A 27,884-nucleotide genomic window follows, 5' to 3' on the forward strand; every position below is an offset into this window, starting at 1 on the left:
CCTGGCAACCTAAGAATAATAATAGCAGAAATACACGCGCGCTCTATGTGGATGAATTCCTCCGAAGTAGTAGAAGTCCAATATCACTGAACGAGCGGACAAAATGCGGAAATTTGCACGAGTATACATATATAAACAAATCCTTTACGGTCATCCTTTCAATGCTTGCTTGAAGTATCCTTGACTGGATTCCGCTTAATCCACTGAGGAGTGCCCTTGCTTTTAGCATCGAATTAATCCATTGCATATTATGGATGTGCAAGGGGTGGAAGCTCGAAGAAAGGGTAGAGACTCCATGTTCCCAGACCATACCATAGCTCCTCAGGTATATATACAGTAAAGAGGGAAAGGAGAGAAAAGAAAGAGGGAAAAGAGGGAAAAGAGAGAGAAGAGAGAGGAGAGAGTCAGGTGCATAACTCTGTAGATGAAATGATGTGGTGTTTTGGTTTCTTACCGGAAATACCAATTACAATAGCAAAGGACTGAGGAATGCCACTTATATAATCACTCACGTGATCAGTACCGCAAACAAGCAAAAGCGTCGTTGCTTGAGGAACGCCGATCTCTGTTTATTCTCCTTCCAGCCCAGCTCACGATTCTTCGACCTGGAAACGCGGCTGCTATGAGCTTTCCACAGTGAGTCTGCTGTTGGACGACCTTATTGATGCCCTAGAAATTCCGATCTTCCGATTTCACTTTGGTTGGGTTGCATTTTTGCGAGTTCCCTAGCGGTGTGAAAACGTGTGGTTGACGGTGGCTGGAAGGGATCAAAACAGACGCTATTGCCCGTGGTTACCAACCGTCTCCCACCCAACAGCAACGGAACCAAACATCTTGGTGTGCTGGAGCAAACCCGAAAAAAGATGCCTCATGAGATGGGTAAGAACTTACGTCCACTCCCTGCAAGACCTTCACTTCCTGCCATTGAGCTTTCCCGTTTCTCTCTTTATACCTAGCATGTAATCATCCTCTGGTGTTGGCTAACTTGCACCGTAACAGGCCGTGCCGCCTCGCAGGCCTCAAGTGCTGCATCTCAAGCAACACAAATAGTAGCGCCACATAGTCGTCCTGGGACAGCAGATCTCATGCGATCGCGCTCGGAAACAGTAGTATCAAGAAATGGTCGTCGCCCAAGGTCTAGAGGGTCTACCGCCAGTATCCATTCAAATACCACCCAACAGACTCAGGACCAGCATATCACTGATGGATTCCCGCAATTTCTCCCTGCTCAACCTGGTAGCGGCCACAGTGTCTTTGGAGGCAATCCGGAGGAGATCATCATGCGGTTTGGTCAACAACTTTCGCATCCCGTGAACGGTTCCTCGCTAGACCCGACTCTCCATGATGCTCATCACCCTGTCCTGCCAAGGGCCGAAGACTTCCCAAGTCATGCAATACATGGTCACCATCTTTCCCATCATTCTATACCTTCAGGACTCCCCGGGTTGCCATCCGTGCCGATGCCGCAGTACCAAGCGATGTATGATAGCGGAATCGAGAACCACGTACCAGAACATGTCCTAGAGGAGAACGAGAACTCTGAGGCTGGCGCGAAGAAGAAGAAAGGCTCAAGCTCTTCTCTTGCTAACGACAATGAACTGCGGAAACTGCTCCGGCAATACGAAGGGTTTTCTCTGAAGCAGATGGCAGCGGAGGTCCTCAAACATGAAGGCGCCGGCGGTAAGGCCGAAAAGGTCAAGCAAGTCTTTGCTATGATATGGTGAGCATCCGAATGTCCCGTAGATGTGTCTGTTGCGACATATTTCTCACGCTCTACTAGGTTGAAAGAAAACTGCAGAAAAAGCAGCGGTTCTGTTCGGCGCGATCGTGTCTACTGCTGTTACGCAGAGAAGTGTGGAACCGAACGTGTTTCCGTTTTAAACCCTGCTTCTTTTGGGAAGCTTGTGCGGATAATATTTCCTAATGTGCAGACTAGACGGCTCGGCGTCCGTGGTGAGTCGAAATATCACTATGTCGACTTAACAGTCATCGAGGAGAAACAGCAAAAGCCGCCCCCGCTGAACCCTCAAGCACCGGCCAATGTAACCAGTTCAGTAGCGATCCCTGAACATAAAGTCGGCGAAGCGATGCAGAAGAGGTGAGTTGATGACAGAAGGCGCTGGTTAACGTGTTCGAAACTGACGCAAACTAATGTTAGTATCGCACCACAACCTCCTGCGGACACTGCAGTGTTCCCTTCCCCTACCACTTCATTCACTCCCAGATCCTCAGGAAGTCTTCCGAGCTCAGATTGCGGCTGTCAGGCTTCGCCTCGGTCTGGTGACCACTCCACCATTACCCTCGAAAACGTAGCTAGCCACTCTGGAAAGATGATTCACCAGATGCTCCAACTGCAATCCACCGAAGACCCATCCATTGATAACGATGTGCTCCAGCTTCCTGACATTAAGGACTATCTTCCTGCCCACACGGATTCGAAGGTTGCTGCTGCCCTGGCCGCCCTCTATCGGACCCATTGTATTTCTGTCATCGACAGCTTCCGATACTGCAAAGAGCGGAACCTACGACATTACTTCTCTGCCTTCCATGGAACCCTGACTGTGCCCGTGCAGAAGCTACTGACACACCCTAACCTCGCACCGTGGATTAAGGAATGTGATTGGCTTATGTACCAGAAAATGATTGCATTTGTAGCACCACTCACAACTCAGGTTGTCCCGAAGCTCGTCCTAGACACCTTTAGCTCGATCTCGCAAAGGCTTACCGCTCATATTGCGGATACATTCAAAGCCCAACCTATACATGTTTCATTAGCCAGGTTAATACCGGCTCATATATTCTGCAATCTGCTTAGACACATGCTCGATGTGAATCAGTCTGCCAATGCCGCCGCAGCCTGGCTGTGCCATCCTGACAACCGAAACCAAATGTGGTTTGACTTCAAGACGTTGGTAGATCCAAATGAGATGATTTCTAAAGCGAATATCCCAAGCTGTGCGGAAGGGGCCACCGAACAAATTCTAAAGCATGATGTTCGAGCCCTGCTCACTCCCATCACTGATATGAACCCTGCCGCTGCCCATTCGTTCTACACAAAACCTGACTCGGAAGAAAACAGTCAGGCACGCAGGTATCCTGTGCAGTCGTCTACCGGTGACGAATATAACTTTCCGGATAAGTGGATGTCTTTTATTCTCAATTTACCATTAGCGTTCCCAAATCATCGTACGCAATGCATTATAGAGAAGGTTGATGCGCTGTGGGATTGCATCCTTCGCCGATTAACGCTAGGAGGTGCTCAGAGCTTTAGTGCTTGGTGGATGACGAAGGTTTTTTTTCATGAGATGATGCTCTGGCAGGCCGAAAAGGGGGGTTTTATGCGCCATACCCCGAGCACGTTACAGAGCGCCAGCTCGAGGCCAGGTCAGCAAGGACCAAATGACCTTCTCATGAAACAGCCCGTCTATCCAGACCCTGTTAAGAATAGATCATTTATGGCTTCCGACACACAGCCCATTACTGAATCACAGCCTGGGATAGACCATTCCTCTGGCCCGGTCGAGAGTGTTCCTTCGGCCCGGGCTTCTCTGGACCGTCCACAGGTGGAAGCAGAATCGCAATCTAATGATGAAAAACCCACGGAGATTTCCGAGAATATTGCCGGTTTCCACGCCTCAAACAATGATGACAGCGCGATTGACCTTGATGATGATTCGATGCTAATGACTGTGGGAAAATATGGCGATATGATGGCCTCTGATCCAGCAGATGCTGAAGGTGATGTTGTCGTCATATAATTGACTATACATATCCACTTGATATTTCACCTTTGCTGTTTGGAAAAACAAGAACAACCAGGTTTTCATTTGTTTATCGGTGGAGTTGGATCCTCTTTTCAGGAGTATTTTTTTTGGTTGGTGATTATTTACGTTCATGTACAAGGAAGTTTCGGCGTTAGACGATCTTCGCACGAGAGACGAGAAACGAGCATCGATCGAGATACATCAGCCTACCGCACTGCGGATTTCTTTCAGTTGATAATCATACACATTTAATAGCGTGGTTGATCCCGCTCTGAGTCGCTTATTGTTTTTTGATGTTTTTCTCCCTGTCGGAGACTGACCTGTTGTACATAAGTTTTGGTCAACCTGTTTGCAGATGATCCACAATTTCCCTCTTCATGATTCACTTTATCACGTCTCCTTTTTATTAACGCCTTTTAATTACCTTGGGCTATTATCCTTCTTTCAGGCATATTGTATCTCACTTGTTATTTAGTATCCTTGACAATCCCTGCTCCCTTTCGGCCTGAGAGAATATGTTGTCAACGTTGACTCTTGAAAATAGTTGGGTGTGGGACATCGCGCCCTGTATTTAACTCATCGCCGCTCTACATTGGTACCGCCTGCCTTTCTGAAGAAGCTTTAGTTGCCCGTTACTCTCTTCGGCTGACTAGCGTTACTCTTATGATTCCTTTTCACCTGGCCATCTTAGAGCAAAGGGCCTCCTTTTCGTCTTGTCGTCGTTCTTCAGGTTCGGGTGCCCATTTAATTCTATTTCCCGAAGCGGTGTTGATGATTTTGTCCTCGAGTGATAAATAGCGTTTTAAATTGCTAATTTTTATTATTTCATAGATATCAATAACTCCAGTGGCTAAGCATGATTACTGTAGCTGCTCACAGGAGGGACTTAGAAAAAAAAATAACTGGTGCTGAGACACACATTGATCCATATCATTTGGGATGGCGCAAGCTATGCAAAACACGATTCGTTGAAGTGATATGCCATAGGACGTGCTGCGTGATATTATTACAAGTATGAATAATTTGAACATATCTTGATGGCTGGTCAGGAATATACTCGCACATGATGTATAAGCATGACGAGAAAAGTTAGATCGAGGACATCTCTCATAATCATAACACTTTACCATTCAAGATTCATACCAGCACACAAAGCACTTTGATAGACTTGGACTCAGCCACAAGCCCGGAAGAAAATTTACCTGAAACCCCCAGCAGGGAAAAACCTCGGCCCAGCGTAGCCATGAGCTATGATGCTCTGTAAATCAATGTTGCCTCCGTTCTGGGGACTCCATAGCTTGATTAGAATGTATCGCCCAGAACTATGGACACTGGTTAGCTAGAAGCCCGACCGCGTTGGAAAGAGTAGGTGCCATACGGGGGGGGATCGAATTTAATGCTAACCATGCTCTTGGTCTGTTCAATGAAGAAACGAGCGTGTGGTTTGAGCAACTCTGGGCTAGAGCTCTGAGTATCAGATCCAGCCTGTGGACCCGTGAGTGCAGACTGTTCCATAGGTTGAATAATACTGGGAACTGGGCGCCGTCTTGGCTGACTATTCCGTTCTATGACGTATCGGCGACGCGTGGACGTCACACGTCTCAGTAGCTCACGGCGTCGACGATTGTACGTACTCAATTCGGATGTGACATCGTCACTCTCGCTCTCGTCGCTGTCCGAGCAGAGAAAATCGTCGTCCATCTGATCCATCTGTAGTCTCTCAACATCTGTAAACGAGGGTACGTCGTTGCCATGCTCCTGGCTACTGTGGCCACCGTTTTCAGAACGCTCATCATACTCCGTTGTAACTCGAAAACCTGACATCGGGTCGGGCATGGTGCCTGCATTGAGCCCTGTGGGGTCATTGATATCAGTATCTGAGTCCGAGTGAGAGTCTCGGCCAGTAAGAGACTGTAGAGGGTGCCGGTACGCATTCAAGTATTCCTGGGAAGGTTGCATTCCAGGCCGGCGATTCCGCCGAGTTCGTCGAGAAGTTGCATACTGGATTTGGTACTGGGCGGTACGGGCCAGAAGTTCGTCGGAGGTCATGGAGACGAAAACCATCCCTTCTTGTATCCTGGTGAATAGTGATTAACAAAGGGCAACTAGCCATGCTGCTCAGATGTAACATACGGAGCACCGTAGCCAGACTTTGGAGCCTTAACCACAATTCTCTTCAAGCAGAACGGTGTCCCTCCACGATGCTTTAGGATCAGATTACACCGTTCTGATTTTGTACAGTATACAGAAGAGTCGTCGCGGAGGACGTTCTCCGGCCATGAACTTTCGCCATCAGTTTCATAAGTTCCTCCGTCACAGCTAGCCAGTTCCATCTTGAGAACTCCAGACACAACCTGACCATATTGACCGTACCGGAAACTCTGCAAGCCCTCTCTGTTGTCATCTGATTCAAGTTTTCTGCGTTTCGCCCTCCATCGCTCTTCATCCACTTCCTGAGGCATATTAATAGACCTTTCAAGATGGAATGCGGGCTCGTATCTGAACCGACTGGAAATAGAGGCTCGATTTCTTCCTTCGCGATTTGCCCTACCACCTCCACTGGGGGCACGACGACTAGAGTGCCCACTAGGAAATCTAGGAGAATCCGGGGTACCAGAGTCGGGGTCAGCAACAGCAACGTTAACAGCCTGTAATCTATGCGAGCCTGGTTGTGGAGTATGTTGGTGTATCCCTCTATCAACCACCGCTCTAGTATGATTGAAGCTTGACCAGTCCCGCACCCGGCCGGAGCGATACTCGTCTATCTCTTGGTTCAGGGTTTCTAGAGCACGGGCGGAGGCGTTACGGTTAGGTTCCGAGTTTAGGAGGTTCCGTAAGTGCTGCAAATTATTTGAGAGAAGTGGGTGAGGTCGATCACCGGCGCGGCTTCCAAGAGGTACACGAAGCGAGGCAGGAGGATGATCGTAATTCCCCGACTAGTGAGATATGGTTAAGAGGGTTAATATATACTGGATATGAGGTAGACGGAACCCTCCTCGCACAAAAGAAATTTCGGGTTGAAGAGGGGGAAAGATAATAACAGCTCGGCCTCTAACGTACCATTCTGTATGTAAAGACGATCCACGGTTAGTTCGACGGTTCAAAGGTGGGAGGGGAATAGAACTATACCGGGGCGAGGGGGATGTTTGAAGATGAACCAACTGACGAGAACACAGCAAGAGGGATATTTCACTCACAAGGATCACAGGCAAAAAGCCTGAAGCGACCACAGACAAGGAAAAAGCAGGGTCTGAAATGGTCCGTGAAGATGATGATGAAGATGATGGCCAAGTTTCCAGTGATAAGTGCGGGTTATCGGACGTAGCGTCACACGTGATTCATTTCTAAATAAATGCAGTACATCCACCTAGAATCAATTCACTCTCATACTTCTTTCCCTACTTTGGATAATAGGGAGTCTACCTAGATTTCCTCACCCCAGAATCCCGAGAAAGCCAAGTTGCGTTCCCAGTTGCTTTCGCCTTCGCTCATTAACTGCACCTTAAGCTCTTAGTCCCTCCCCCACACCCTAATCACCGGTGGGCAGCACCCATCCCTTACCAGTGCGCCTTTAACACCCCAACCCCATTCCTAAGTCTTTCATTACTCCAGAGAGCCCCTCGCCATCATATCCGTGACTGCACTCAAGACAACCTCATTTTAATTGCTACTATATGAAAGTTGAGACGCACCGTGGCCCCGCTCAGACCTACTTTCCATCCGACATCATGGAGTCGCAGGACAATACAGCTCAGTCTATTAGTGCAGGTAAAATTTAACCTATGCACCATCCTTGGAGTGTGCCATATAGATTGGAACTGACATGAGTCTCAATGTAACAGACGAGATCGCCTTGTATGATCGCCAGATCCGTCTTTGGGGTGTGAAGGCTCAGGAAAGGTAAGCTCTCAACCTTCTATGGTATGCACCTTTACGCCTGGCAGGATTCTTACGCTCCACTTAGGTTACGATCGGCTAATATACTTCTAATCACCTTAAAGGCGTTGGCAAATGAAGTTGCCAAGAACCTCGTTCTGGCTGGTATCGGCACATTGACAATTGTTGACCATGAGATAGTGAAGGAGGAAGATCTGGGTGCCCAATTTTTCATCACGGAAGAGCATATAGGGCAGAATGTAGGTTACACTTCGTCGCAGCCTCGGCTAGAGAGGACATGCTAACGGTAAATCAAGCGTGCGCAAGCGGCAGCGCCCTCGATCCATGCCATGAACCCAAGAGTTCAGCTTCGTATCGATACAGACGACATCCACATGAAGCAACCTGACTTCTTTGCCCAATTCGATATCGTTATTGCGACAGAATTGGACTTCGCCACGTACACCACCATCAATGCGGCATGCCGTATCGCAAACCGACCATTCTACGCAGCTGGGTTGCACGGGTTCTACGGGTTTGTATTCACTGATCTGATTTCACACGATTTCGTTATCGAGCGCTCCAAGTCAAACGTCCCTTCAGCGAACCAAGAAACCCCGACGCGGAGCATAGTCAATATCACAACGAAGAAGGAGAACGAGAAACTTATCGAAATGGTAACCAAGCGAGAGACGTATTCTCCTCTGATTTTGGCAAACACATCGCCACTTCCGGAGGACTTTACTCGTCTCCCTCGGAAACGGCGACAGGTCACACCACTCCTGACTTGTCTCCGAGCGCTGTGGGAATTCCAGAAACTGTCGGGGGGTGAGATACCAACATTCTCCCGCGAAGACCTGGAGCTCTTCACAAAATTCGCCCGTGATAGGCACCAAGAATTGAAACTTGACATCAGCACCCTTGATTCCGAGTTTTTGCGTACCTTTCTACAAAATCTGGGAAGCGAATTGAGTCCCGTTGCCGCCGTTGTGGGCGGTAAACTAGCCCAGGACGTGATCAATGTGTTGAGCTCTAGAGAGCAGCCTATCCAGAACCTCTTGCTCTTTGACGGCGAGAAGTCTCTCGCTCCTATCTACCCCTTACATCCATTTTTCCCTCCGGAAGTTGAGAATGTCATGTCCGCTGTTCCTCCTGCGAATCTGGTTCCTTTAAACGGCGATCTTACCATGCAACAACCAATCATTCATCCCTCAGGAGCAAATGCCTGAGTAGAAGGTGGGGAGGCGGGGGAAGAGAAGAATTAGAGACTTCGGGAGAGATGACTACCTTGTATTCTAAGCGATCTTGTGCAGGATCAATCCACATTAAGAGCATAATTACGAACTGTACGATAGACCGGGTAAACTTGTGTTATTTCCTTGTTTATACGACATGCCTCTCTTAATTAAACATGGCAACAATGTAGCAGATAGTGTCGATACACATAAGGTACCTGTTGGTGTTAAAGATCTAGGCCGAAATAAGTCAAAAAAGGAAAGTTCAAAGCTTCGAAGATAGACAAAACTTGCAAACGCAAGCTGTATTTTCAACCGATGCCCATCAGGAAATGCTCGAAAAAAAGGAAGAAAATTGAAAAGAGAGATTTGACTCCCGTAGATGGAACAGACTAGGAGACTTTTTGGAGAGACTTTTGCCGCTCAAGACTTTGAAGATGTTATTATATGCGCCAGTCTCTTAGACCGCAATAAAAGTAGGATGTCAAGGGAAAGGAATAGAAAGAAAAATTGAAGATTGTGCTACGAGCCCCTTCTAGTCTCTTTTCCAACTAAAGGAGAACTTTCCTCATCTGTGGCCCTTTTAGGACCCATGAGCTGATCATCGCCATCTGCTTTGCCGTCGTCTTCCTCATCAGAAATAAGGCCCTCTAGCTCGTAGGCCTCCGCGTCATGTATGTGCTGCGATTCGGAATTTGATCGAGCGTGGTTATTGATGAAGCCTCCGTTTGCACGAGATCTGTCTTGAGCTGCTTCTTCCTCACTAGAAGAGCGAGCGGGGGATGCCTTCGCAGACTCAGGCCATGCGTGTACGGCATATATGTGGAGGAGAATATTGACGACTAGAATTTATGTTAGGGGGTTTCGAGGAAAGTAAATGATGCCAGAGAAGTCTTGAACATACAAAGAAAGAGAATGAAGGCGATGCTATACAAGATCAAAATGTACGATACGTGTGTGATTCCTGCGTCGTGCAAAAGTTGCATTTGCTCTTCTGTGGCACCCATGAAAAGGATGCCCGAAGCATACAAGAGCTAAATGTTGTTAGTCCTCAGGGTAGAAACTCCCTCCGACAAAGCCAGGCTACTTACGAATGGTGGTAGGTACTGAAAACTATTGGGGTCCGAGCCATCCAAGCTCAACGTGCTTCGATCCTTTAAGACAAAGGAGATCTCAATAATCCTAGTCACACCGGCCGCCATCAGTGTATAACCAAAGATAGTGTGAATCATTGTACTGATTTCCAAGAACTGTGGATGTGCGGACATGGCATAGCCAGTCAGAAGAATGACAGTAGCTGGGACCAAATTCCGTCTGGGTCGACCATTGCGTTTGCGACTTAACCACATGCCCAAAAGGCCAGCACACCACCAGACAATTCCCATAGTGGTGTGCTGCAGGTCATTATGGCCCCATTCACTTCCCCATCGATGTTCCGTAAAAGTATTGACACATCCCCAAGCGGCAATAATTAACGAGTCGAAGAACTCCTGGCTTCGGCCGCTGCGGCGTAGCCAAAACTGGCCGACAAGGAGTAGGATAGTAAGCATAATTCCATAGGCGATGAAAGCGCTGCCCATGATAAAGTGAGCTAAACACTGTCCCAGATGATCATCCCGACAGAAACCCAGCGAGGTTATGCCGCCGAACAGCATCTGAGCCCAACTAACAACTGGCATCGCCTTACCAACAATACCGTGCGCCATGACAATAAACCGGCGAATGCGCCCATGAATTCCTTTGGAAAGGTGCAGTTTGAGGTAGAAGCCAATAACAACCTGCACTAACATCATGAGCATTAAGACGTTTGCGAACGAGGCGTGGACATTTTTTGAAAATTGACGGCCCTTATGAGCATGACCCAGGAAATAGGCTACAACTGCGATGATTGTTCCGACTATTTGTAAAGGGACGTGCCACCGTGAGCGTATAACCTAAGAAGCATGCGCAGGCGAGGTCAGAAGATAGAAGATAGATTGGATCTGACTGGAATAGCAAGTAAGGCATACTCCTAGAACCATTCCCAGCGGGAAGATGATGCCAAAGGCCAAACCCATCAAAATCATGTGCACCCATAATGTTGAATCCTATCTCCTCCGTCAGCCGGATCCGACGAAATCGTCTGAGATGCGTACAATGGGATCTCCCGAGATAGCGGAACCTTCGGGGACGTTTTCATGGCCGCCGTGGGCCAGAGCGCGTGAGACCAGGAGAAGTACACCGAGAACCCCTCGCGGATCCGGTTTACTCGGCATCATCTTCACACAATGGTGTAGATGACAGTGAAAAGTTGTAAGCGGAAAAATAAAGAGAGAGGCCACTTAGGCAGATAGATAAAATGGAGGTCTGACCAAGGATAAGCCTTTAGCACGGAAACCCAAATCGACCCTTCCGGATTGGCGGAGGCCAGACCAGCTTACTTAGGCAACCCCACCGATAGCCCAGCTCACTACAGCACCCAGTAGTACAGTATGTATGTACGTATGTACCTCTTTTTTACTTTTTCTTTTTTTATGGGATATATAAAGTAATGTACTTACTAACAGACATGCAGACAAAAAAAACCATTCATCTTATGTTCTCCTCTAAGCATGAACCCTACTGGAAACCAGCTGCTAAGGGAAAAGCGCTTGGTATGTGATGTTCTACACTTGTACTAGTATTGTACATACAGGACCTGAGTCCTCTCCTACTGAATATCTCTGAGATTGACAAGCCCCAACAGACCGCTCTCCGCGCCTCGATGGTAGATTTGGAGGCCGAAGTGGCACGCATGGGAGCTCAATTGTCCGAGACAAAGACCATGTTAAAGTACGTATTTTCGTCATACAAACTATAGTTCAATGCATAACAATAATACGTTCTAATCCAGGGACGATCCGTCTGCAACGGTCCAGCGACATATTTGTCTTCTTCACGAGTACAATGAAATAAAAGATATCGGACGAGGCCTGATGGCTCTTATTGCTGATGCCCGCGGAGTGCGCCAGATAGATGTGCAGAGAACATATGGGGTCGGTGATCGAGATTAACTACTATGAATCCGAGTCTAGCATTTTTGAGGATCGTTGACTACTCAAAGGCTAGCAAGTCTTTATGCGCTGAACAAACTAATATTTGTTTCAACCTATGTGATATCGTAATATGCCCATGGATATTTCTTCTTCGTTTTCCCTTTCCTGATTAAGTGTTTCAAATTCATATATGTCTGGAACGATGATAACTGTCGGGGGACTTTCAAGCTAATCAGAGCGAGAAACCAACATGTGCTCGCCACAAGGCCTATGCATGATATATATGGCAGGTATGAGAGGAGAGAAGATAAAGGGGAATATAGATAAACTTCAAGCAGAGCATAGTCAAAAGAACATAATGATACCGTTGTCTGGTGTAGTTGGTATATAGGGGTAAGATGGAGATGACAGAAGGGTATTTTGGATAGCATATATGAAAACATTATGATTAGTGGTCCTTGCCCAAACTCTGTAGGTTGACCAATTCATAGTAACGGCCTTTCGTGCGAACCAGTTCCTGGTGTGTTCCGCTTTCAACGATCTTGCCCTGGTCAAAAACATAGATAACGTCGGCCTTTTGGATCGTGCTCAGCCGGTGGGCAACGGCAATTGTAGTTCGACCTCGGGCAGCGGCATCCAGCGCCGCCTGTACAACCTTTTCAGATTCGGAATCAAGTGCAGAAGTGGCTTCATCTAGAAGGAGGATCTTAGGGTCACGAAGAAGGGCGCGCGCAATAGCGACTCGTTGCTTTTGCCCACCAGATAACATGCCTCCTTTATTGCCGACCACGGTGTTGAATCCGTCCCTGTGCATTCACTATTAGTAAAGTAATGTAAAGCAGCGAGAAAAGCAGAGAAATGAAGGAAGAGAGGCAAAAGACAGTTATTGTGTTTGCAAGTGTGAAATAGGCACTTACGGAAGAGACATAATGAAATCATAGATGTTGGCATCTTTGCACGCCTTAACGACTGCCTCCTCTGGGGTCTCGTCTTGCTCGACGCCAAGCAAGATATTCTCTTTGATAGTCCCTTGATACAAGGTCGGTTCCTGACTGACCAAGGATAAGAAGCTTCGGTATGAGTTAACATTGAGTTGGGTGATATCCTTGCCATCCACAAGTATAGATCCGGACAGTGCATCATAGAAGCGCTCAAGCAATGCAATAGTAGTACTCTTTCCGCATCCACTGGGTCCCACAAGGGCAATATATTGTCCGGGCTTTACTGTCAAATTCAAACCCCGGAGAACAGGCTGCTCGGGACGAGTCGGGTATCTGAAATGCACGTCGCGGAATTCAATTGTACCGTCTACTGACTCCAGCTTCTCGCCATCTTCTGACCACGTATCAATGGCCGGCTTCCTATCAAACAGTTTCTTAAATTCGGCTGCGGCATTCTTCGCCTTACCCATGTCCGGGGAAAAGGAGAAGACGGTTCCCGCAGACTGTGCACCGAAGAGAATCTCAGAGAAGCAGACGAAGAAGCGGAAAACTGAATACTCGTGTTTGCCTAGGAGCGTGCCTCCATACCAAAAACCGAGAGCAACGCAGAAGAAAACCAAGGCCTGTGAGCTAGCATATAATATCGAAGACCACAGAACGGAAACTAGGCTCTTCTTCCCTTGTGCTTCCAGCTGGGAGTGATATACTGTCCACACATCTTGTTCGCGGGTGAGAGAGGCCACAGTGCGGATAGCCGAGGTTGCCTCACAAGCGTAACTCGCAGACCCTTCGTAAGCAAGTTTGGAACGCTGCTGGAACTGAGCAAGCATGTAGAAACGGTAGAATCCACACGCCAGAAGGACTGGGACAACGGAAATACAAACCAAAGCTAATTTCCACCCGATTGCTAGGGAGATCACAATGGCAGCGCCAAGAGTCGTGCTAGTCATCAAAATTGTCCCCAGAGTCACGCCACTGACTCCCGACAAATGTTTCGTTTCGGTAGACAAGAAAGACGTCAGGGCACCAGTGCTGTTTTCCTCTCTGTCAAAGAAAGTGATGTCTTGACGAAGGATCGTTCTAAATGCCTTGCTTCGCGCGCGACGGATCAGTCTTTCCGAACTAACAGCAAATGCGGCGCCATGAATAGAGAGATTGATGAACTGAGCAATTCCAACAACGAAAAACATCAGAGACCAGAAGTTTGCATCATGTCGAAGTTTGCCATACATGCTTGGGCCTGCTACACCTAAAGAGAGTGAACTGATCGCTTTGGCGTAAAGGACCGCCTGGGTGGGTTGACCACCTCCTGAAAGAATGGAGAAGACCAAGCCAATCAACATGTAGTTCAGCTCAGGACGGTTGAATGAAGCGATAAATTTGACCAGAGACCAGAGTGAGTACTTTTTAGCTTTCTCCGGGCTCTTCTTGGAGAGAATAGCGCTTGATACTGACTTGTGCGTGGCAGAACGTCCGATGCCCGAGTAAACCTTTTCATATTCGATATCCAAGGCCGAAGCCGAGCCGCTGTCTGCAGTCTTGATACGAGATATTTGTTCCTTGGAGAACACATCTTCATCCTCGGCATCAGCGTCCAGAGCTTCCGCGTCATTTTCTTCCTTGATGCGCTGAGCCTCTACAAGGTTATTGTAAGTACCCCTGCGATCGACTAGTTCATCGTGTGTTCCCTGTTCTACAATCTTGCCGTCAACCAAGACAACGATGTTATGGGCATCTTTGATAGTAGATAGACGATGGGCAATAACAATAGTGGTTCGACCTTGTGCGGCTTTATCAAGAGCAGCTTGGACAACCCCTTCTGATTTCGTGTCTAGTGCAGAAGTAGCTTCATCAAGCAAAAGAATCTTTGGGTCACTGACAATGGCGCGGGCAATGGCAATTCGCTGCTTTTGTCCGCCAGAGAGCAGGAATCCGCGCTGGCCAACGTTAGTCTCGTACCTTTCAGGCAAAGCATTGATGAAGTCATGCGCGTTGGCCATCCTTGCCGCATTCTCAATCAGTTCACGGATCTTGTCGTCGGATTCGTTCTCAAACTTTGTACCAATCAGCCCATACTGAATATTCTTGTAGATGGTCGTGCCAAAAAGAATGGGTTCCTGGCTGACTAGCGAGATTTGCCGACGCAGCCAACGAAGGTTGAGGTCCTGAAGATCATAGCCATCTAGCAACACTTGGCCACCAACAGGAAAGTAGAAACGCTCAACCAGCCCAACAACAGTACTCTTTCCAGAACCGGAAGGGCCGACCAAGGCTGTGGTTTTGCCGGCTGGCATCGATAAGGAGACACCATCCATGATCGTTACTTCAGGTCTGGAGGGATAGATGTGTTTGACGTTACGGAACTCAATGTTTCCTTCGATGTGGTCAGGCTTCTCTCCATCATCCGAATATGGGTCCAATGGTGAAGAGCGATCAATGGTGGTATAGATCTTAGCAGCCGCGGCCACAGCATTGGTAAATGCTTGAGCATTCGGACTGACGTTTCCCAGGCTGAATGAGCCAATCAAAATTGCCATCAATACAGTAAGGACCTGACCAACATCAACCTCTCCATTGACAAGGAATCGAGAGCCCATCCAAAAGCCGAGACCATAATTGGAGAACATGATACCAAACATTCCACCGACCATGAAGCCAAGAATAAGTTGGTTTTTGACTCCCCACTTCTCTGCTTCGGCCAGATGAGCCTCGTATTGCTTGGCAAGCTTGTCCTGAGTGCCAAATGCAGTAGCATTCCGAATCGAGCTAATAACCTCCTCCGCGACGGTCCCCCCAGCACCATAGCTGTCCAAGGATTTCTTGCTGTATTTGACGATGAAGCGAGAACCTCCCCCCATTACTAAAACGAGGGCGACAATAGTCGAGCTGCAAATTAGTGCTAATTTCCAATATTTCACATATGCGACAATAAACGCGGTGACAAATGTAGAAATGGCTGTAAGTGTAAGTCCAACTTTCTCCGAGATACCGTCTTGAATAAGGTTCGTGTCAGCGGTAATGCGCGTGGTCACCTCACCGGCACCTAACTTATCAAAATAGGCCATATTTTGACGTAGGATGGACTCGAGATAATGCTCGCGAATTTTCTGGCTGATGTGCTCACCGGTATAGATGAACCCAACAGTGCTGATGTATACCGTGACGAATTCACCAATACCGAGATATACGAAATACAAAACATTCTTCGTCAGTTGATGATAGAATTCATCGTATGAGATGAGATCTGCCACTCTGTTGGACATAGCTGAAGCTAAGGAACCGAAAAGTATCTAACGAGTCGTCATTACATAGATTCAGTTTCAAGAGGCCATCGAGAACGTACTGTGAATAATGGCAACGCTGCACCCGCCGCAATGGCACAGATCGCGCTTACAAGGATGACAAGTATGTCCATCCTCGATGCATAGCGGAAAAGAGCGAAGAACGACACTTTCACTTCATCCGCGTCAAGCTGTTTCTTCAAAATCTGTTTCTCATGTTCTGGTAGATGAGAATAAAGAGCATCACTGTTGTCCCCATCTTTGTCACTCTTATGGGGGGATGGTGGGCGGGATCCCTGTTTCTTGCCCGTTGTCGGAGCTATAGTTGAGTCGGAAGCAGTAGATTTGTCGATAGATTTCTCACTTTCGATAGCAGTAGCCGGAGAAGAGCCCCCAGCTTTCTCTATCGAAGAAGTCATTTTAGTTGGGGAGAAAGAAGCGCGAATCTTGTACACTCCTACTCCATGAAGATAGATGACTTGGGAAAAGAATAGCTTAGACTAGTTCGCCTGATGCCTGTGATGGTCTGCTCGACGAACGGACAATCAAAAAAGGATCGCAGATGTACTAAGTAAAACCAGTCGGAATGCTGGACACGCGATACCATATGCGCCTGGACAAGGAAAAAGGGAGGGGTGTGAATTAGTATCCCCCCCAAAAAAAAGTTACAGACAGGGAGAGAAGAAGATAATTTCTTTCTTTCCAGGGGTTAGACGTTTGGCGAAGAAAAGAAGAACCAAAGGGAGAAGACGGATCAATGGAATGTCGAAGGGAGGAAAGGGGGTTATTTGAAAGATCTCGACCTATTTGGTTGCCCGTCAGCGTCAGACTGGTACACATACCTCTTTGGTGTTATTTAATCTTGATCTCTCGTCGGAGTCCCGACATCCCGAGCATTTTTTATGCAAACCTACATTAACCAAGTCAGGAGGCACCATTGGCAACTTGCGTGAAGGTCTGAAGAGTGAATGGGTGAAAAAGGAAAACGTAGAAAAAAAATTCAAGATCTAGATCAAAATAGTGATATCTGAGATAACCACCATAAGAAGCAATACATTAACTCAAGGCAGCCTAAAGGTCCATCAACTACCACATCACTTTAACCCTACTCTTGCCGTACAGACGGCATTGTATCAAAAGCATAAAGTATCACGCAGGAGCACAAAAGCCAACAGAACAACATCCCCTTTCCCTGTTACTTTGATTATTTTGGAGGATTTTGTCACAGCATACAAGCTTCATAGTAGATTTGAGAATGTTTGGGTACAGCATGTCTTCTCGGTGTCGCGGATTCCATGGGCCCGCGGACCACATTTACCTGCAATTCATTGTATTTACAGGTCAGTAATTACGTGTTAGGCAAAATGAATTTTGGTGAGGGAGGCGAAGGTGTGGTTCAATTCATCTTCATGTCTGTAGGTATGACTCAACGAGATGAAATTTCTATCAATGTACCAAGTACCCTACTATCTAGAACCGAGAACGAGAACCTAAAACACGAATCGGGAGTATTGAACACGAGACCCGCAGTCAATGGATCCAGATGCTGTCCTTAATAGATTACATTGTTATGGGTGCCTAAGTTCGGGGCCAATACGGAGTAGTCAAGCTTCGATTATGCCAGCGTAGCATCGGAATTATTGGACTTTACCCGAGTACCTAAACTAATATCGCTCCTTTGGAGCCTCTCTCATAGACTGCTAGGCTATTTTGGGGGACACTGTACGAACAAGCCAATCATCTACTTCGGCCAATACATCCATGATCGAGTGTCTTTCCGGTCTCTAGGCTACCTACTGTACCTTCGCTCCTGGGCCAGAGGGAGAAGTTCCTCGATTTGTGCGTGCTCAAGTCTATTGTTCTACGAGTGTTCCCGCTTTTTCTTTGGAGTGCCAGAAAATAATATTACTGAATGCTAGTAATAATTTTGTGATGATAGTCGGACATTCGGGGTCTTCAATTCCCGACAACAGCTAATCGATAAGCGGCGATTTGAGCCCTTCCACACCTGGATTTTCATTGGTTTATATAATGATAAATCTGACAGACTCTGACCATAGCGGTGAGTAACCAATGGAACATATTAAGAAACCCAACCAAAGCAGGTTGATTGAACTTCCAATTGACTTCACTATTACGTACAGTTCTAGTACAAGTAGGCAATATTACATACTGTTAGTATCAGGTATGGGCTATGTACTTAACTAGTACCCATTTCTGCAATCACAGTTGTGATTATTGAGACCATATGTCTGACAACGCTACAACAATATTACCCAATAAATGTGGCGATTGTCTGCAATCTGTTGGCCTATCGTATGTACATAGTACTCCTATCTAGACAGCTAAATAACCCTATATTTAACAAAGAAATATTTGATAAGTGTACGTAGACCATTTCTATAATAGTACAACCTTAAATACTACACATATCTAAGTAGTACTGTTCCTTCTTGAAGCAAAGGTGTCGAGAAACAAAAAGGGAATTGAGGTGTATCTGACCAATCATGGAGAGTTCTAGATGCAAGCCAGCGGGATCTCCCCAGAAGCATCTATCTACAAATAAGATGAAAGATAAGAGAGGAAACAATTCTCTGCACGATGTATTAGACAGATGTGTTATGTGTTATTCCCCACTTACAGCAGTAATAGTAACTTACAGATCTTAAATATGAGTGCAGACTACCATGTTGGTATAACCGAATGCCACGCAGCGTAATAGGTCAGGGTATGGATTTGTAGTGATAGCTAGGATATACTTCATAGATCAAGGCACTGAACAGCTGTCAGTGAGAAGAGCATCCATTTATTCACTAGTGAGTGCTTACCGGATTTTATGCCTCAGGCATAAATCACATGATTTCCCCGAAGCGAAACGCTAAGCCCTGCCCGCACAAAAAAACCACTACTACCAAAGGCCCTTGAAGACGGTCGACAACACTTACGCCTGTCCATACACTCAGCTCGCCGTCGCGACAAGCCTTCAAGATGCCGGTTAGCACCCCCTATGCTAAACCCAGGGCCTATGCTTGGGTGATCTATTGTTGATCAATCTTTCCACCTCCCTTTGCCTAAATGGATGAGGGGCTTTTTTAAATGACCGCTGCTAACGCTCGTCTTCGATTAGAGCCACAAGAGTTTCCGCACCAAGCAGAAGCTTGCCAAAGCTCAGAGACAGAACCGTCCTATCCCCCAGTGGATTCGTCTCAGGACTGGTAACACCATCAGGTAAATTCATCTCTCTAGGCCCTCGATCGGTCGAAACAAATGGCTTCGAACCATGAATTTCTTGGATATGCCCACACTATGCTGTCGATACTATGTCGCTCTCTATCAGATTAAGGGATGGAGGGCGATATTCACGTTGATTCTATCTTGATTTCGACTCTTCGAAAGGATAAATGGAGTGCTGACAACCGAACTTCCAGATACAACGCTAAGCGGAGGCACTGGCGCAAGACCCGTCTCGGTATCTAAACTTGGAATCTTTTGCCTCCCGACCGAGATGTCTATTCCCGATTGTTTCGTTCATCTGTGATACCGAAAACGTGGCTCGCGACGATTAATCTGCATCCTGGATCCGCCCCGCTTCCATCTTTTTCTCTCGCCAACTTTGATCTGTCTCCGGAAAAAAAAAAAAGGCAAATATGCTCATTTTGAGAGTTCTCAAGCTTTTCAGGGTGATGTACGGACATTGGTCAAATATGAGGCGGTGACGGGTTCTGTGATAGAAGCGCTCCTGCAAATTATGTACACGAGCTTGAAGCAATATCAAAAATTATGATGGATAATGAGCAGTGAACGAAGATCTTTCAGGGATATCACATGTCGCTTTTCAAAGCATGAGAAACTAAAAGGAAGACTAGATGCGAAGATTGTTCGTTTTCCTGTTTTTGCCCAATCCTATTTGGGGATCTCCCCACTTGCGAGCCGGTGGGAGCGCATTTAAGTCTGGAGAGCGCCTCATTAGCCGATGACCCAGAAAGCCCCGCGATCCCTGTAACCTTTCGTAGTGTAATAGGGTGTTTTGTTCTGGCAGGCGTGCTCGAGTACCGACAGTAGTGCTATACCAGGTACTAGAGTTGCCATTTCAATCGCTACCCTTCTAATGGAGAAAATAGTCCACTTTCATTGTTAGCACCTACTAGTCAAGTTGAACGCTTAATGTGATCTTTTGCTACAGCATAGTCCCAGCTTCAGTTCACTGTCAGTAGGTGGTTTCTGTCAAGCAGCCTACATCTATTCTCGGCACTCGAAAAAGGCAGCACCAGGTAGCTGCTAAGAAGAGCAATTATGATATAAAATTCCTAACGCCGTCAAGTAGCAAAGACCATTGGACCAGATAAAACTCAAGCTAAGAATCGGTGGAGAGCGAATAGGTTTCGGGAACACTTTATAGTTTTTAGGACAGTATTCCAACTCAAGCAACGCTGACATCAGTGACGTACTTAGCGACTATAGTAGAAGGGCAGTTAGCATTCCAAGGGTAACGGGACATAGACGGCGTGTATACTGAATAGGGAATCTTCATGAACATACTCCTCAGCCCACTCATTCTCGCGACGAATCTGATCTTCTTCCTCGGGTGTGAAATCGTTCTGGATATTGAAAGTCTTTCGAATCTCCTCGGGAGACTTGCCCTTGATCATATTCGCAACGGTCTTGCAGCCAACATCGAGCAGTCCCTTGATATCAAGGTAATTGGCGGCCTGGAGCTTTCGATTTAGCTTCGATACATTCAGTGTGACACCATACGGTCAAATGATACGTACCAGTATAATCTCGAAAAGCATCTCCTGGTCTACCTGCATGAATTTCTGGTCCCACTCGTCGATATCTGTAGTCTTACGGCGGGAGTCGTCATCATCACCAGTGCTAGGAGGGTCGTTTTTGTGATGGGTGCACCACTCAATAACCTTCTTCAGGACGGCTTCGTTGACCTATACCAGGGATGTCAGGTATTGTCGTCCGCGGTAAATGGTAGAATCGTCTGGGGGCTATCCTTGATGACTCACGTTAGGGATGGGAATGGGCTCTCCAGTTTCACCCAAGTCCTCGAGCATGTTCTTGATGAGCAGCGAGCGTTCCGCGACATCACGGTCTAAGTAGCGGGACAGTAGGTTAGAACCGAAAGTGTTGTTCGGGGGGTAAAGGGAGGGTGTAGGTGTATATATCTCTCTCTGAAAGAAACATAAGTTGTAATGAGTGCACCTACCGACAGTGATGTCAACGCCATCGGAGCTTGTGAAAATAAGTGTGGGGGAAGACATCTTTGAGATCCTTGAAGTCTTGAGTCAACTGTCAACTCCTGGATTAATTGCTTCCTTCGTGAAACAAGTAAGCTAATTTTCATAAGAACCTAAGAATCAAAGGTAATCAAAGGCATATCATGAGGGGTCGTACTGAGGCGGAGAGGAGAAGACTTACCAACACTGGTGACTGTGAGATAAGAGGTTCTGATGGAAAGAAACATGTGTTGCGAGAGCACTGAGTTGCAAGCTTTGATTTAAAGGCCTCGAAACAATGAAGTAGGAATAAAACAAATGGCAAGCAAACTCCAAGGAAGGTCGCGGTTCAGAAAGAGAAAGGAAGAAACAGGCAAGAATCAATGGGAGTAACTTGAATGAGGCTTAGTTATACGGGTATTGGCGCTAAAGGGCAGGTCATGCTTTTTCAACTCTGTAAGGATTACTTTGTATTATTCGCCGCCCCCACCACAAAGTGGCGCCTAGACTGCTGCCTTGTTGCTGCCTTAGCCTAATTGTAGATACCCATGTGTACCTGGATGTCCATAGGAAAGTATGGAGATCAGTATTCGGAATTTAAAGAGGCGAAAGATCCCTTGAAGTGCCTTTGCATAATTAATCTCTAGGAAACCCCCATTCCTGAGGTACATGGTATGCATATTCGTGATATCTACCTAAGATACGGAATACCGAGATAATATTTCACTGGCGACCTTTCAAAACATAAATCATCTTCCAGGTAATTTCAGGCCTCTCGGCATGTATTATACTAGTACTAGAGGTAGATTTCCCGTACCTACTTCGTATTTAGGTAAGCATTTGATGTAAATAAAATGCCAGGGTATATAGGGATATATTATCAATTCCGTTAGAACATGCCTTCAGTTTGAAGAAAAGCACATTTGACTGTTAGCTTTTACTAACATGATTATGGCAACATCTTATCTAGAAAGAAAGAAGACAAGAAAAAACAGCATGATTCTCTCATGGAAAGTCTATCTGTTTTGACCCACTATACTATCATTTGATTTATCGCCAGTTAATTTAACCAATGTCCACTACTCGTACATTTGTTAGTACTTCTACAATAGTTCCTGTTAATGGCGGCAATGTCTCCAGTAAGAGGGATGCGCATCAGCAACTTAACCGGAACGAATAAACCCTCTTCCTAGTCTTGAACAAGCTTCCACTCCTTGATTCCCTCTGAATACCCTTGTCGATTATGCCTTACTGCCTTGTCTCTTGAATTCCGAAACTACTATCCTAATATGCGACAAGAGTGTCAGCATGTGCTGTGTCCATAGAATTTCTCGGTTTCCTTCAAAAATTTTCGTGACACTTTACCATCGGAGTCATGTGGAGACGAACATATTTACTCCTACTGGTGATTCGAGTTTACTTGGCCCTCTCCCCTAGCTACCTTCATCCAGATGAGAACTTTCAGGGTCCTGAAGTTTTTGCAGGTAAGTCCGCTATCCTTTTCCTAGTTGTCCGCCTGTGCGACCGCGATTCTATCCCCGCTATGGCAGCTTCTCTCTGCTTGGTCCCGCTCCTGATTGATCCCAACACGGCCTCCAAGAAGGAACATAACTCAGCAGTGTATCCATCCACAAGACTCATTCAAGCTCCCCAGGTCGCGTTCTCTCCTACCCGTCGAAGTTACCATGGGAATTCACCACCGATAAACCGATCCGCAGCGTCTTTCCATTGTGGCCGACCTATGGTGTACCGATAAGCCTTCTAAGATGGTTCTATGCCGAAACAGGGGCGCCAAAACCCCCTCCACAGTTTATCTACTACGTGTTACGAGGGGTCATGTTCCTTTTGAGCTTTGTGCTGGAGGACTGGGCTGTATATGAATTAGTCCCTCTCGCCCGACATCGCCGGGCGACAGTGGTCCTAGTCGCTTCTTCATACGTCACCTGGACATATCAGACGCACACTTTCTCCAACTCCCTTGAAACGCTGTTGGTTACTTGGGGTCTGGTCTTGATTCGCCGCATTGTTGAAAATAAGGTCTGCGCATCACACCCAAGTCAGAGAGGAAAGTCGCCTAGCTAATGTCCGTTTATAGCGTCGCTCATCTGTCTTCTCCTGCGCTGTCTTAGCCTTTATTGCTGTTGCTGGCGTCTTCAATCGAATCACTTTCCCAGCCTTCCTTGCTATCCCAGGGCTTCATTTATTGCCTCATTTTCGGCGCAGGTTAGTGTCCCCGTGAGAATGATCCTTCACTATTAGACTAACCTTAGACTGCAGACCGATCTCGTTATTTTCCTTTGTAGTGTTCGGTGTATTCTTCTTTGGGATCGCTGTCCTTGTCGACACGGCATTTTATAGGCCTACTACGTCCTTGCTGGACGCCCTACGCGCGCCTATTATCACACCGATCCACAATCTACTTTACAATTCTGATAGTTCGAACTTGGCTCTTCATGGACTCCACCCTCGTTACCAACACTTTTTAGTCAACCTACCACAACTTCTCGGGCCTGTATATGTAATGATGGCTATATCATTGTGGAGCTTGCCGGTTATCCCAACCTGGCTAAAAGATACGCGCGCTATCTCCGCCTTATCGGCAACTGTCATATTGTCAATTTTCCCTCATCAAGAACCACGTTTCTTGATACCATGCGTTCCTCTGCTCCTCAGTTGCTTCCGGGTGAGCAGGTCTCGCTTGTTCCTAGCTACCTGGATGATATTCAACGCTGCCCTGGGGTTTTTAATGGGCGTCTATCATCAAGGGGGGGTTGTACCCGCTCAACTTGCAATGCCCTCTATTATAGCGGCTAGCAGCGTTGGGTCCAACGACGCCTTGTTGGGAGGCAACGCCAATGTCTCTGCAACAGTTTTCTGGTGGAAAACTTACTCCCCCCCCTTGTGGTTACTTGGAACTAACGACAACCCGTCCATGGCTATCAAGACTCGAGACTTGATGGGCATTCCCGGACCCGAAATGGTCGAAGAAATCAAAAAGCTGCTCCCGTCTTGTAACAGTGATGAATCGAAGCGAGCTGAGTCTGTGTTGGTTGTTGCGCCCAGGTCGGCTACTTTTCTCGACCAATATGCTGCTTTGTCAAGCTCGCCGTCGGATAGTTCAGATCTAGAACTACATGAACTGTGGTCTTACAGGAAGCACATTAATCTGGACGATTTAGACTTTGGCACTGACGGTGTGTATCCGACATTGAGGAGAGTAATTGGTAGGCGCGGGCTTACTATATGGAAAGCTAGCAAGGCTAGATGCGATTGAAGCGCGGTCAGCTGATAGCATGGATGTGTTCATCAGTGGAAACTTAGGGTTGACGGAAACTATGATAACCTTAGGTCTCACTATCTTCCTTTGTTCAGATTCCTCTTTTTTGCTTTTTTTTTGGTAGAGGGGGTCAGATCTTGTTGATAATTGGCATCTACCACATATTCATATCTTTCTATCCAACATGCGACTACCTCAGGATCTATATAGCAACTACTAATACACACATGACCTGTATGGCGCGTCATATTTCAATATATCGACATGTCCCGCACAGCAAACTATGAAACATCCAAGTAGTAAGGGCACCGAGCACACTTACTAGTCCCGTGATACAAAGCACCGGTACTAGGAGTACATACTTACCACTACTAGTAATCCATTTGTTGGAAGGCCAACCCCCTTAAGAGTGAGCCAATCAATTGGCAGATGACTGTCTTTGCAAATTACCTTTCATTCTGCTCACGAATTTCGGAATCGATTCATTTTCTTCTCCTTAGGTCCCTACGTTGGATTTATTGAGGTGGTAGCAAAGGGAAGTGATGCACAAACATATCTCATTTTTGTCCCATGAAATAGGCACAAAACCAAAACCTCCTTTCTGAGTGGAACAGGGAATGGGAAATAGAAAGAGTACTACCGTACTGCGATACCGCTACAAAAGTCGTTCACAAGATAATATTGAGAAGATAAAGGACGTGATTGAGGAAGTAGTGACGGCTAGAGAATACGCGTGTTGAGCACGGCAAGCTGTACCTGTCTAAACTACGATATCAAGCTTAGATAGGTAACTTGGAAAGGAGTATGCATTGCGGTTTTCATTAATAGGGAAGAACAGCACTAGGTTCGCAGAAAACGTATTGTTGAAATGCCTTTCGTAAAGGCACTCTGGTGAATCATAGGTCTTCAGGATCATCCGGGTTCTCGAATAGAAAGTTGGCAGCGAGTTCTTCATTCTTGTCACATGCAAAGTAGGCCTGTATGACCAAGTCCCGTGAAAAGCCCAGACGGCATAACTAAAATTCGATTAGCTTCAATTCCAAGGGTACTAACAAATATACTAGAGGGATTAGGGAAACATACACGTTCAATTGCGTCTCTCTCTTCCTCGGTGACATGAATTTGATGTGCACCAGGAGGGAGCGCACCATCACCTTCTTCGCTCAAAAGCTGAAGAAACTGTTCCTCATTCTGGCCAATGAGCTGGGCAATCTGAGGGTTCCCGGCCGCGACCTGTTGGAGGATGGGCTCGAGCATTTGGGGTTGCTGCTGGACTAGCTGGCGAAGTTGCTGGAAGTGTGGGTTATTCCGAAGGAAGTCAAGATTCGGGAGTCCTTCGCCAGCTGCACTTCCAGAGCGCGCCCCACGCGTGCCTTCCTGGGTACCCGCCTGAGCAGCAGCCTCGAACAGATTGACTGGCTCATCACCACCGGTTGTCGAAGGAACATTTTCTCCTGCAGGAGCTGCAGGAGGTTCGGGAGAGTTCGCAGCCGCAGCCTGCTGTTGTTGTTGCTGCTCCTGTTGGATAGTATCTGGAATCCCCTGTTGCCTGTTAGGAGTATGTTGATTGAGCGGAGTGAATTTAAAGAACTCACATTTAGAAGGTATTCAATAGCACGATCGGGATTGAAAAAAGCAGCCCTCATTGCGCGGTTGATGTCGTCCCTTGGAAAACCCATACTCTCCATATGAGCAATGACTGCCTCGCCCTGGGATCCACTCAACAGGGCGGACGGGTCATTGAAAGCAGCATCAGATGGCTGTGAAGCCCCAGCAGGAGAAGGAGTCGCCGGTACGGCTGGTGTAGAAGTGTTTGTAGATGGAGCCGGGGCAGGGGGGGCAGCTGGTGTCGAGGCGGTAGCTCTCGAAGGCGTAGACGGGGCTTGCGAAGGAGTGGCTGTAGACGACGAGGCCTTGGGCTACAGAAAGCATTTAAATAACTTGGTATAAACGGAGGGGGTCAATAAAGCATACCTTGGAGACCATGCACACTATGAAACCCTTTTCTTCGATGTTGTACGATTCGATCGCCTTGTCATCTTGCAAGATCTTACCTGTAAGGCGGGGAGACGGTTAGCAACTCAGGATATGTAGAAAAACTTGGCAAAGGCATCGTTCATGATGCCGAAGTGCCTAATATCATAATAAGCAAAGCACAAATTACTAACCGGAGTATATCAGCTTCAGTTGAGGGACCTCCCATCCTTTCTCCTTAGAGATTTTTTCCTTCACTTGCCCAACCTAAGGGAGATTTTATTAGCCCCGCATTGGCACGGACGAGCTACTGACTCCTGGGAGAAAATGGCCTACCGTCTCTGAGGGCTCTGCATCAATTACAAACTTCTGCTGTTTCAAATCCTAAAGAAGAAAAGGGGCGGTCGTTAGATCTAGCCATAGGGAATGAGTGGGGTGCTGGAGATGCCTACTTTAAATGTAAGCTTCATCTTGCGCCACCAAAGGACTGAAGATGGCTCTAAGAAGTGGATAGTGAAAGGCACAGGAAGGTGAAAATATGACACTAAACAAAAGGGAAAAGATAGAGTCGGACTGAGAAGATTATGGAACCGGAAATTGACAGGAGGAACAATGATGATGACAATCCATGACGACTGGGGGGGGCGAAGGAAAGAGGAGCACTTGGCCTGGAGGCGGTCACGGCATATAGGCAAGCCGCGATTGGCACAGCCACATCACTCGCTAAGATTATTGATAAGCCACAATTGCCTATTCATACCTACATACGGTACTATTACTCAATATCTGAATGAGTGGCGACCCAGAACTGTTACTTTACGTAGCGTCAAAAAAGTCCTTGAAGATATATCTACTTCGCTTTCAATGATCTCAGTGTTTTAGTATTCAATACAGGTACGATGGATACATGATTTAGGAATGATTTCAGTGCTATCGGTTGTTATGGAGCCCAGAGGGAACGGGGGACAAAGTGATAAACCATAGAGGCGGAAATCTTATTTCAGGACCCCAGCAACAAAAGTTCTAGGAATGATGGGACATATACTTTCATACATGTAAAGCTATGCAGGTTGCGAGCTAAACCTGAGATAGTACTTAGTACTATTCTAATACAATGTCTACCACGGTATAAAATTTAACTCCGTTCCCCCCTCCCCCCCAAAAAGGCCGAATCGCTACAAGTGGGTTTAAGGAAGAACAAGGGGTTGTGGCAAAAGAAGTAGGGATATCAAAGCCAAAGGGAGAGCAAGAGAATGGTGGAGTACTTGTGTAGGTATAATGTGTAATTTTCTGATTT

At 46.8% G+C, this 27,884-nt stretch overlaps 11 protein-coding genes across 11 annotated transcripts; 5 read left to right on the plus strand and 6 right to left on the minus strand.

Annotated features, from left to right (window-relative positions):
* The first annotated feature begins 453 nt into the window (after positions 1–453).
* BDW43DRAFT_126353 (RFX family transcription factor) lies at positions 454–4,141 on the plus strand. Its single transcript, XM_032038128.1, has 3 exons — positions 454–1,720; positions 1,781–2,098; positions 2,159–4,141. The coding sequence occupies exons 1-3, from the start codon at positions 1,086–1,088 to the stop codon at positions 3,756–3,758; spliced, it is 2,553 nt and encodes an 850-aa protein (XP_031898959.1). The 5' UTR covers positions 454–1,085; the 3' UTR covers positions 3,759–4,141.
* Positions 4,142–4,977: 836 nt separating this feature from the next.
* BDW43DRAFT_126305 (uncharacterized protein) lies at positions 4,978–6,264 on the minus strand. The gene has a single exon (XM_032038127.1). It carries the CDS (start codon positions 5,826–5,828, stop codon positions 5,100–5,102), a length of 729 nt encoding a protein of 242 aa, XP_031898960.1. The 5' UTR covers positions 5,829–6,264; the 3' UTR covers positions 4,978–5,099.
* Positions 5,870–6,912, minus strand: BDW43DRAFT_280545 (uncharacterized protein; the record flags this gene model as incomplete). Its single annotated transcript, XM_032042417.1, has 4 exons — positions 6,894–6,912; positions 6,825–6,827; positions 6,274–6,700; positions 5,870–6,213 (listed from the first exon to the last, which is right to left on the minus strand). Exons 2-4 carry the CDS (start codon positions 6,825–6,827, stop codon positions 5,870–5,872), a joined length of 774 nt encoding a protein of 257 aa, XP_031898961.1. The 5' UTR covers positions 6,894–6,912.
* A 580-nt stretch (positions 6,913–7,492) lies between these two features.
* Positions 7,493–8,869, plus strand: BDW43DRAFT_301258 (E1 ubiquitin-activating protein AOS1; the record flags this gene model as incomplete). Its single annotated transcript, XM_032045014.1, has 4 exons — positions 7,493–7,532; positions 7,607–7,664; positions 7,729–7,900; positions 7,958–8,869. 4 exons carry the CDS (start codon positions 7,493–7,495, stop codon positions 8,867–8,869), a joined length of 1,182 nt encoding a protein of 393 aa, XP_031898962.1.
* Positions 8,870–8,995: 126 nt separating this feature from the next.
* On the minus strand, positions 8,996–11,197 carry BDW43DRAFT_280551 (Ytp1 family protein). The gene is made up of 5 exons (XM_032042418.1): positions 11,011–11,197; positions 10,885–10,962; positions 9,967–10,809; positions 9,780–9,909; positions 8,996–9,717 (listed from the first exon to the last, which is right to left on the minus strand). Exons 1-5 carry the CDS (start codon positions 11,131–11,133, stop codon positions 9,398–9,400), a joined length of 1,494 nt encoding a protein of 497 aa, XP_031898963.1. The 5' UTR covers positions 11,134–11,197; the 3' UTR covers positions 8,996–9,397.
* A 22-nt stretch (positions 11,198–11,219) lies between these two features.
* BDW43DRAFT_126447 (SWI5/SAE3 family protein) lies at positions 11,220–11,955 on the plus strand. The gene is made up of 4 exons (XM_032038130.1): positions 11,220–11,352; positions 11,430–11,508; positions 11,601–11,686; positions 11,748–11,955. The coding sequence occupies exons 2-4, from the start codon at positions 11,467–11,469 to the stop codon at positions 11,905–11,907; spliced, it is 288 nt and encodes a 95-aa protein (XP_031898964.1). The 5' UTR covers positions 11,220–11,352; positions 11,430–11,466; the 3' UTR covers positions 11,908–11,955.
* On the minus strand, positions 11,746–16,641 carry mdr1 (ABC multidrug transporter Mdr1). The gene is made up of 3 exons (XM_032038129.1): positions 16,174–16,641; positions 12,807–16,120; positions 11,746–12,695 (listed from the first exon to the last, which is right to left on the minus strand). The coding sequence occupies exons 1-3, from the start codon at positions 16,528–16,530 to the stop codon at positions 12,338–12,340; spliced, it is 4,029 nt and encodes a 1,342-aa protein (XP_031898965.1). The 5' UTR covers positions 16,531–16,641; the 3' UTR covers positions 11,746–12,337.
* A 2,458-nt stretch (positions 16,642–19,099) lies between these two features.
* Positions 19,100–19,588, plus strand: BDW43DRAFT_301261 (60S ribosomal protein eL39; the record flags this gene model as incomplete). Its single annotated transcript, XM_032045015.1, has 3 exons — positions 19,100–19,105; positions 19,239–19,339; positions 19,540–19,588. The coding sequence occupies 3 exons, from the start codon at positions 19,100–19,102 to the stop codon at positions 19,586–19,588; spliced, it is 156 nt and encodes a 51-aa protein (XP_031898966.1).
* Positions 19,589–20,531: 943 nt separating this feature from the next.
* skpA (SCF ubiquitin ligase subunit skpA) lies at positions 20,532–21,381 on the minus strand (the record flags this gene model as incomplete). The annotated part of the gene is made up of 5 exons (XM_032047373.1): positions 20,532–20,566; positions 20,625–20,820; positions 20,884–21,051; positions 21,127–21,212; positions 21,327–21,381. 5 exons carry the CDS (start codon positions 21,379–21,381, stop codon positions 20,532–20,534), a joined length of 540 nt encoding a protein of 179 aa, XP_031898967.1.
* A 908-nt stretch (positions 21,382–22,289) lies between these two features.
* smp3 (glycosylphosphatidylinositol-alpha 1,2 mannosyltransferase smp3) lies at positions 22,290–25,236 on the plus strand. Its single transcript, XM_032042419.1, has 4 exons — positions 22,290–22,820; positions 22,991–23,373; positions 23,432–23,559; positions 23,614–25,236. The coding sequence occupies exons 1-4, from the start codon at positions 22,712–22,714 to the stop codon at positions 24,608–24,610; spliced, it is 1,617 nt and encodes a 538-aa protein (XP_031898968.1). The 5' UTR covers positions 22,290–22,711; the 3' UTR covers positions 24,611–25,236.
* BDW43DRAFT_280594 (putative UV excision repair protein (RadW)) lies at positions 25,154–27,210 on the minus strand. The gene is made up of 7 exons (XM_032042420.1): positions 27,040–27,210; positions 26,924–26,971; positions 26,782–26,854; positions 26,588–26,667; positions 26,209–26,532; positions 25,697–26,155; positions 25,154–25,629 (listed from the first exon to the last, which is right to left on the minus strand). Exons 1-7 carry the CDS (start codon positions 27,055–27,057, stop codon positions 25,510–25,512), a joined length of 1,122 nt encoding a protein of 373 aa, XP_031898969.1. The 5' UTR covers positions 27,058–27,210; the 3' UTR covers positions 25,154–25,509.
* Positions 27,211–27,884: the final 674 nt, after the last annotated feature.

The sequence above is a fragment of the Aspergillus alliaceus genome (assembly GCF_009176365.1).
Source record: "Aspergillus alliaceus strain CBS 536.65 unplaced genomic scaffold BDW43scaffold_30, whole genome shotgun sequence".
NCBI lineage: Eukaryota > Fungi > Ascomycota > Eurotiomycetes > Eurotiales > Aspergillaceae > Aspergillus > Aspergillus alliaceus.

What these genes read in the sequence shown, in the direction of transcription:
- BDW43DRAFT_126353 (XM_032038128.1), top strand. Translation starts at nt 1,086, where the DNA reads ATGCGATCGCGCTCGGAAACAGTAGTATCAAGAAATGGTCGTCGCCCA. An exon ending in CAAGTCTTTGCTATGATATG is followed by an intron (nt 1,721 to 1,780) that starts GTGAGCATCCGA and finishes ACGCTCTACTAG; the next exon opens with GTTGAAAGAAAACTGCAGAA. An exon ending in GGCGAAGCGATGCAGAAGAG is followed by an intron (nt 2,099 to 2,158) that starts GTGAGTTGATGA and finishes AACTAATGTTAG; the next exon opens with TATCGCACCACAACCTCCTG.
- BDW43DRAFT_126305 (XM_032038127.1), bottom strand. Translation starts at nt 5,828, where the DNA reads ATGGTTTTCGTCTCCATGACCTCCGACGAACTTCTGGCCCGTACCGCC.
- BDW43DRAFT_280551 (XM_032042418.1), bottom strand. Translation starts at nt 11,133, where the DNA reads ATGATGCCGAGTAAACCGGATCCGCGAGGGGTTCTCGGTGTACTTCTC. An exon ending in CGCTGGGAATGGTTCTAGGA is followed by an intron (nt 10,810 to 10,884) that starts GTATGCCTTACT and finishes CATGCTTCTTAG; the next exon opens with GTTATACGCTCACGGTGGCA. An exon ending in TTCAGTACCTACCACCATTC is followed by an intron (nt 9,910 to 9,966) that starts GTAAGTAGCCTG and finishes AACAACATTTAG; the next exon opens with CTCTTGTATGCTTCGGGCAT.
- BDW43DRAFT_126447 (XM_032038130.1), top strand. Translation starts at nt 11,467, where the DNA reads ATGAACCCTACTGGAAACCAGCTGCTAAGGGAAAAGCGCTTG. An exon ending in TGCTAAGGGAAAAGCGCTTG is followed by an intron (nt 11,509 to 11,600) that starts GTATGTGATGTT and finishes AAGCCCCAACAG; the next exon opens with ACCGCTCTCCGCGCCTCGAT. An exon ending in GAGACAAAGACCATGTTAAA is followed by an intron (nt 11,687 to 11,747) that starts GTACGTATTTTC and finishes GTTCTAATCCAG; the next exon opens with GGACGATCCGTCTGCAACGG.
- mdr1 (XM_032038129.1), bottom strand. Translation starts at nt 16,530, where the DNA reads ATGACTTCTTCGATAGAGAAAGCTGGGGGCTCTTCTCCGGCTACTGCT. An exon ending in CAGCGTTGCCATTATTCACA is followed by an intron (nt 16,121 to 16,173) that starts GTACGTTCTCGA and finishes ACGACTCGTTAG; the next exon opens with ATACTTTTCGGTTCCTTAGC. An exon ending in GATTTCATTATGTCTCTTCC is followed by an intron (nt 12,696 to 12,806) that starts GTAAGTGCCTAT and finishes GTGAATGCACAG; the next exon opens with GGACGGATTCAACACCGTGG.
- smp3 (XM_032042419.1), top strand. Translation starts at nt 22,712, where the DNA reads ATGTGGAGACGAACATATTTACTCCTACTGGTGATTCGAGTTTACTTG. An exon ending in GGGTCCTGAAGTTTTTGCAG is followed by an intron (nt 22,821 to 22,990) that starts GTAAGTCCGCTA and finishes CAAGCTCCCCAG; the next exon opens with GTCGCGTTCTCTCCTACCCG. An exon ending in TTGCCTCATTTTCGGCGCAG is followed by an intron (nt 23,560 to 23,613) that starts GTTAGTGTCCCC and finishes CTTAGACTGCAG; the next exon opens with ACCGATCTCGTTATTTTCCT.
- BDW43DRAFT_280594 (XM_032042420.1), bottom strand. An exon ending in ACTGAAGCTGATATACTCCG is followed by an intron (nt 26,668 to 26,781) that starts GTTAGTAATTTG and finishes CCCGCCTTACAG; the next exon opens with GTAAGATCTTGCAAGATGAC. An exon ending in TAGTGTGCATGGTCTCCAAG is followed by an intron (nt 26,533 to 26,587) that starts GTATGCTTTATT and finishes TGCTTTCTGTAG; the next exon opens with CCCAAGGCCTCGTCGTCTAC.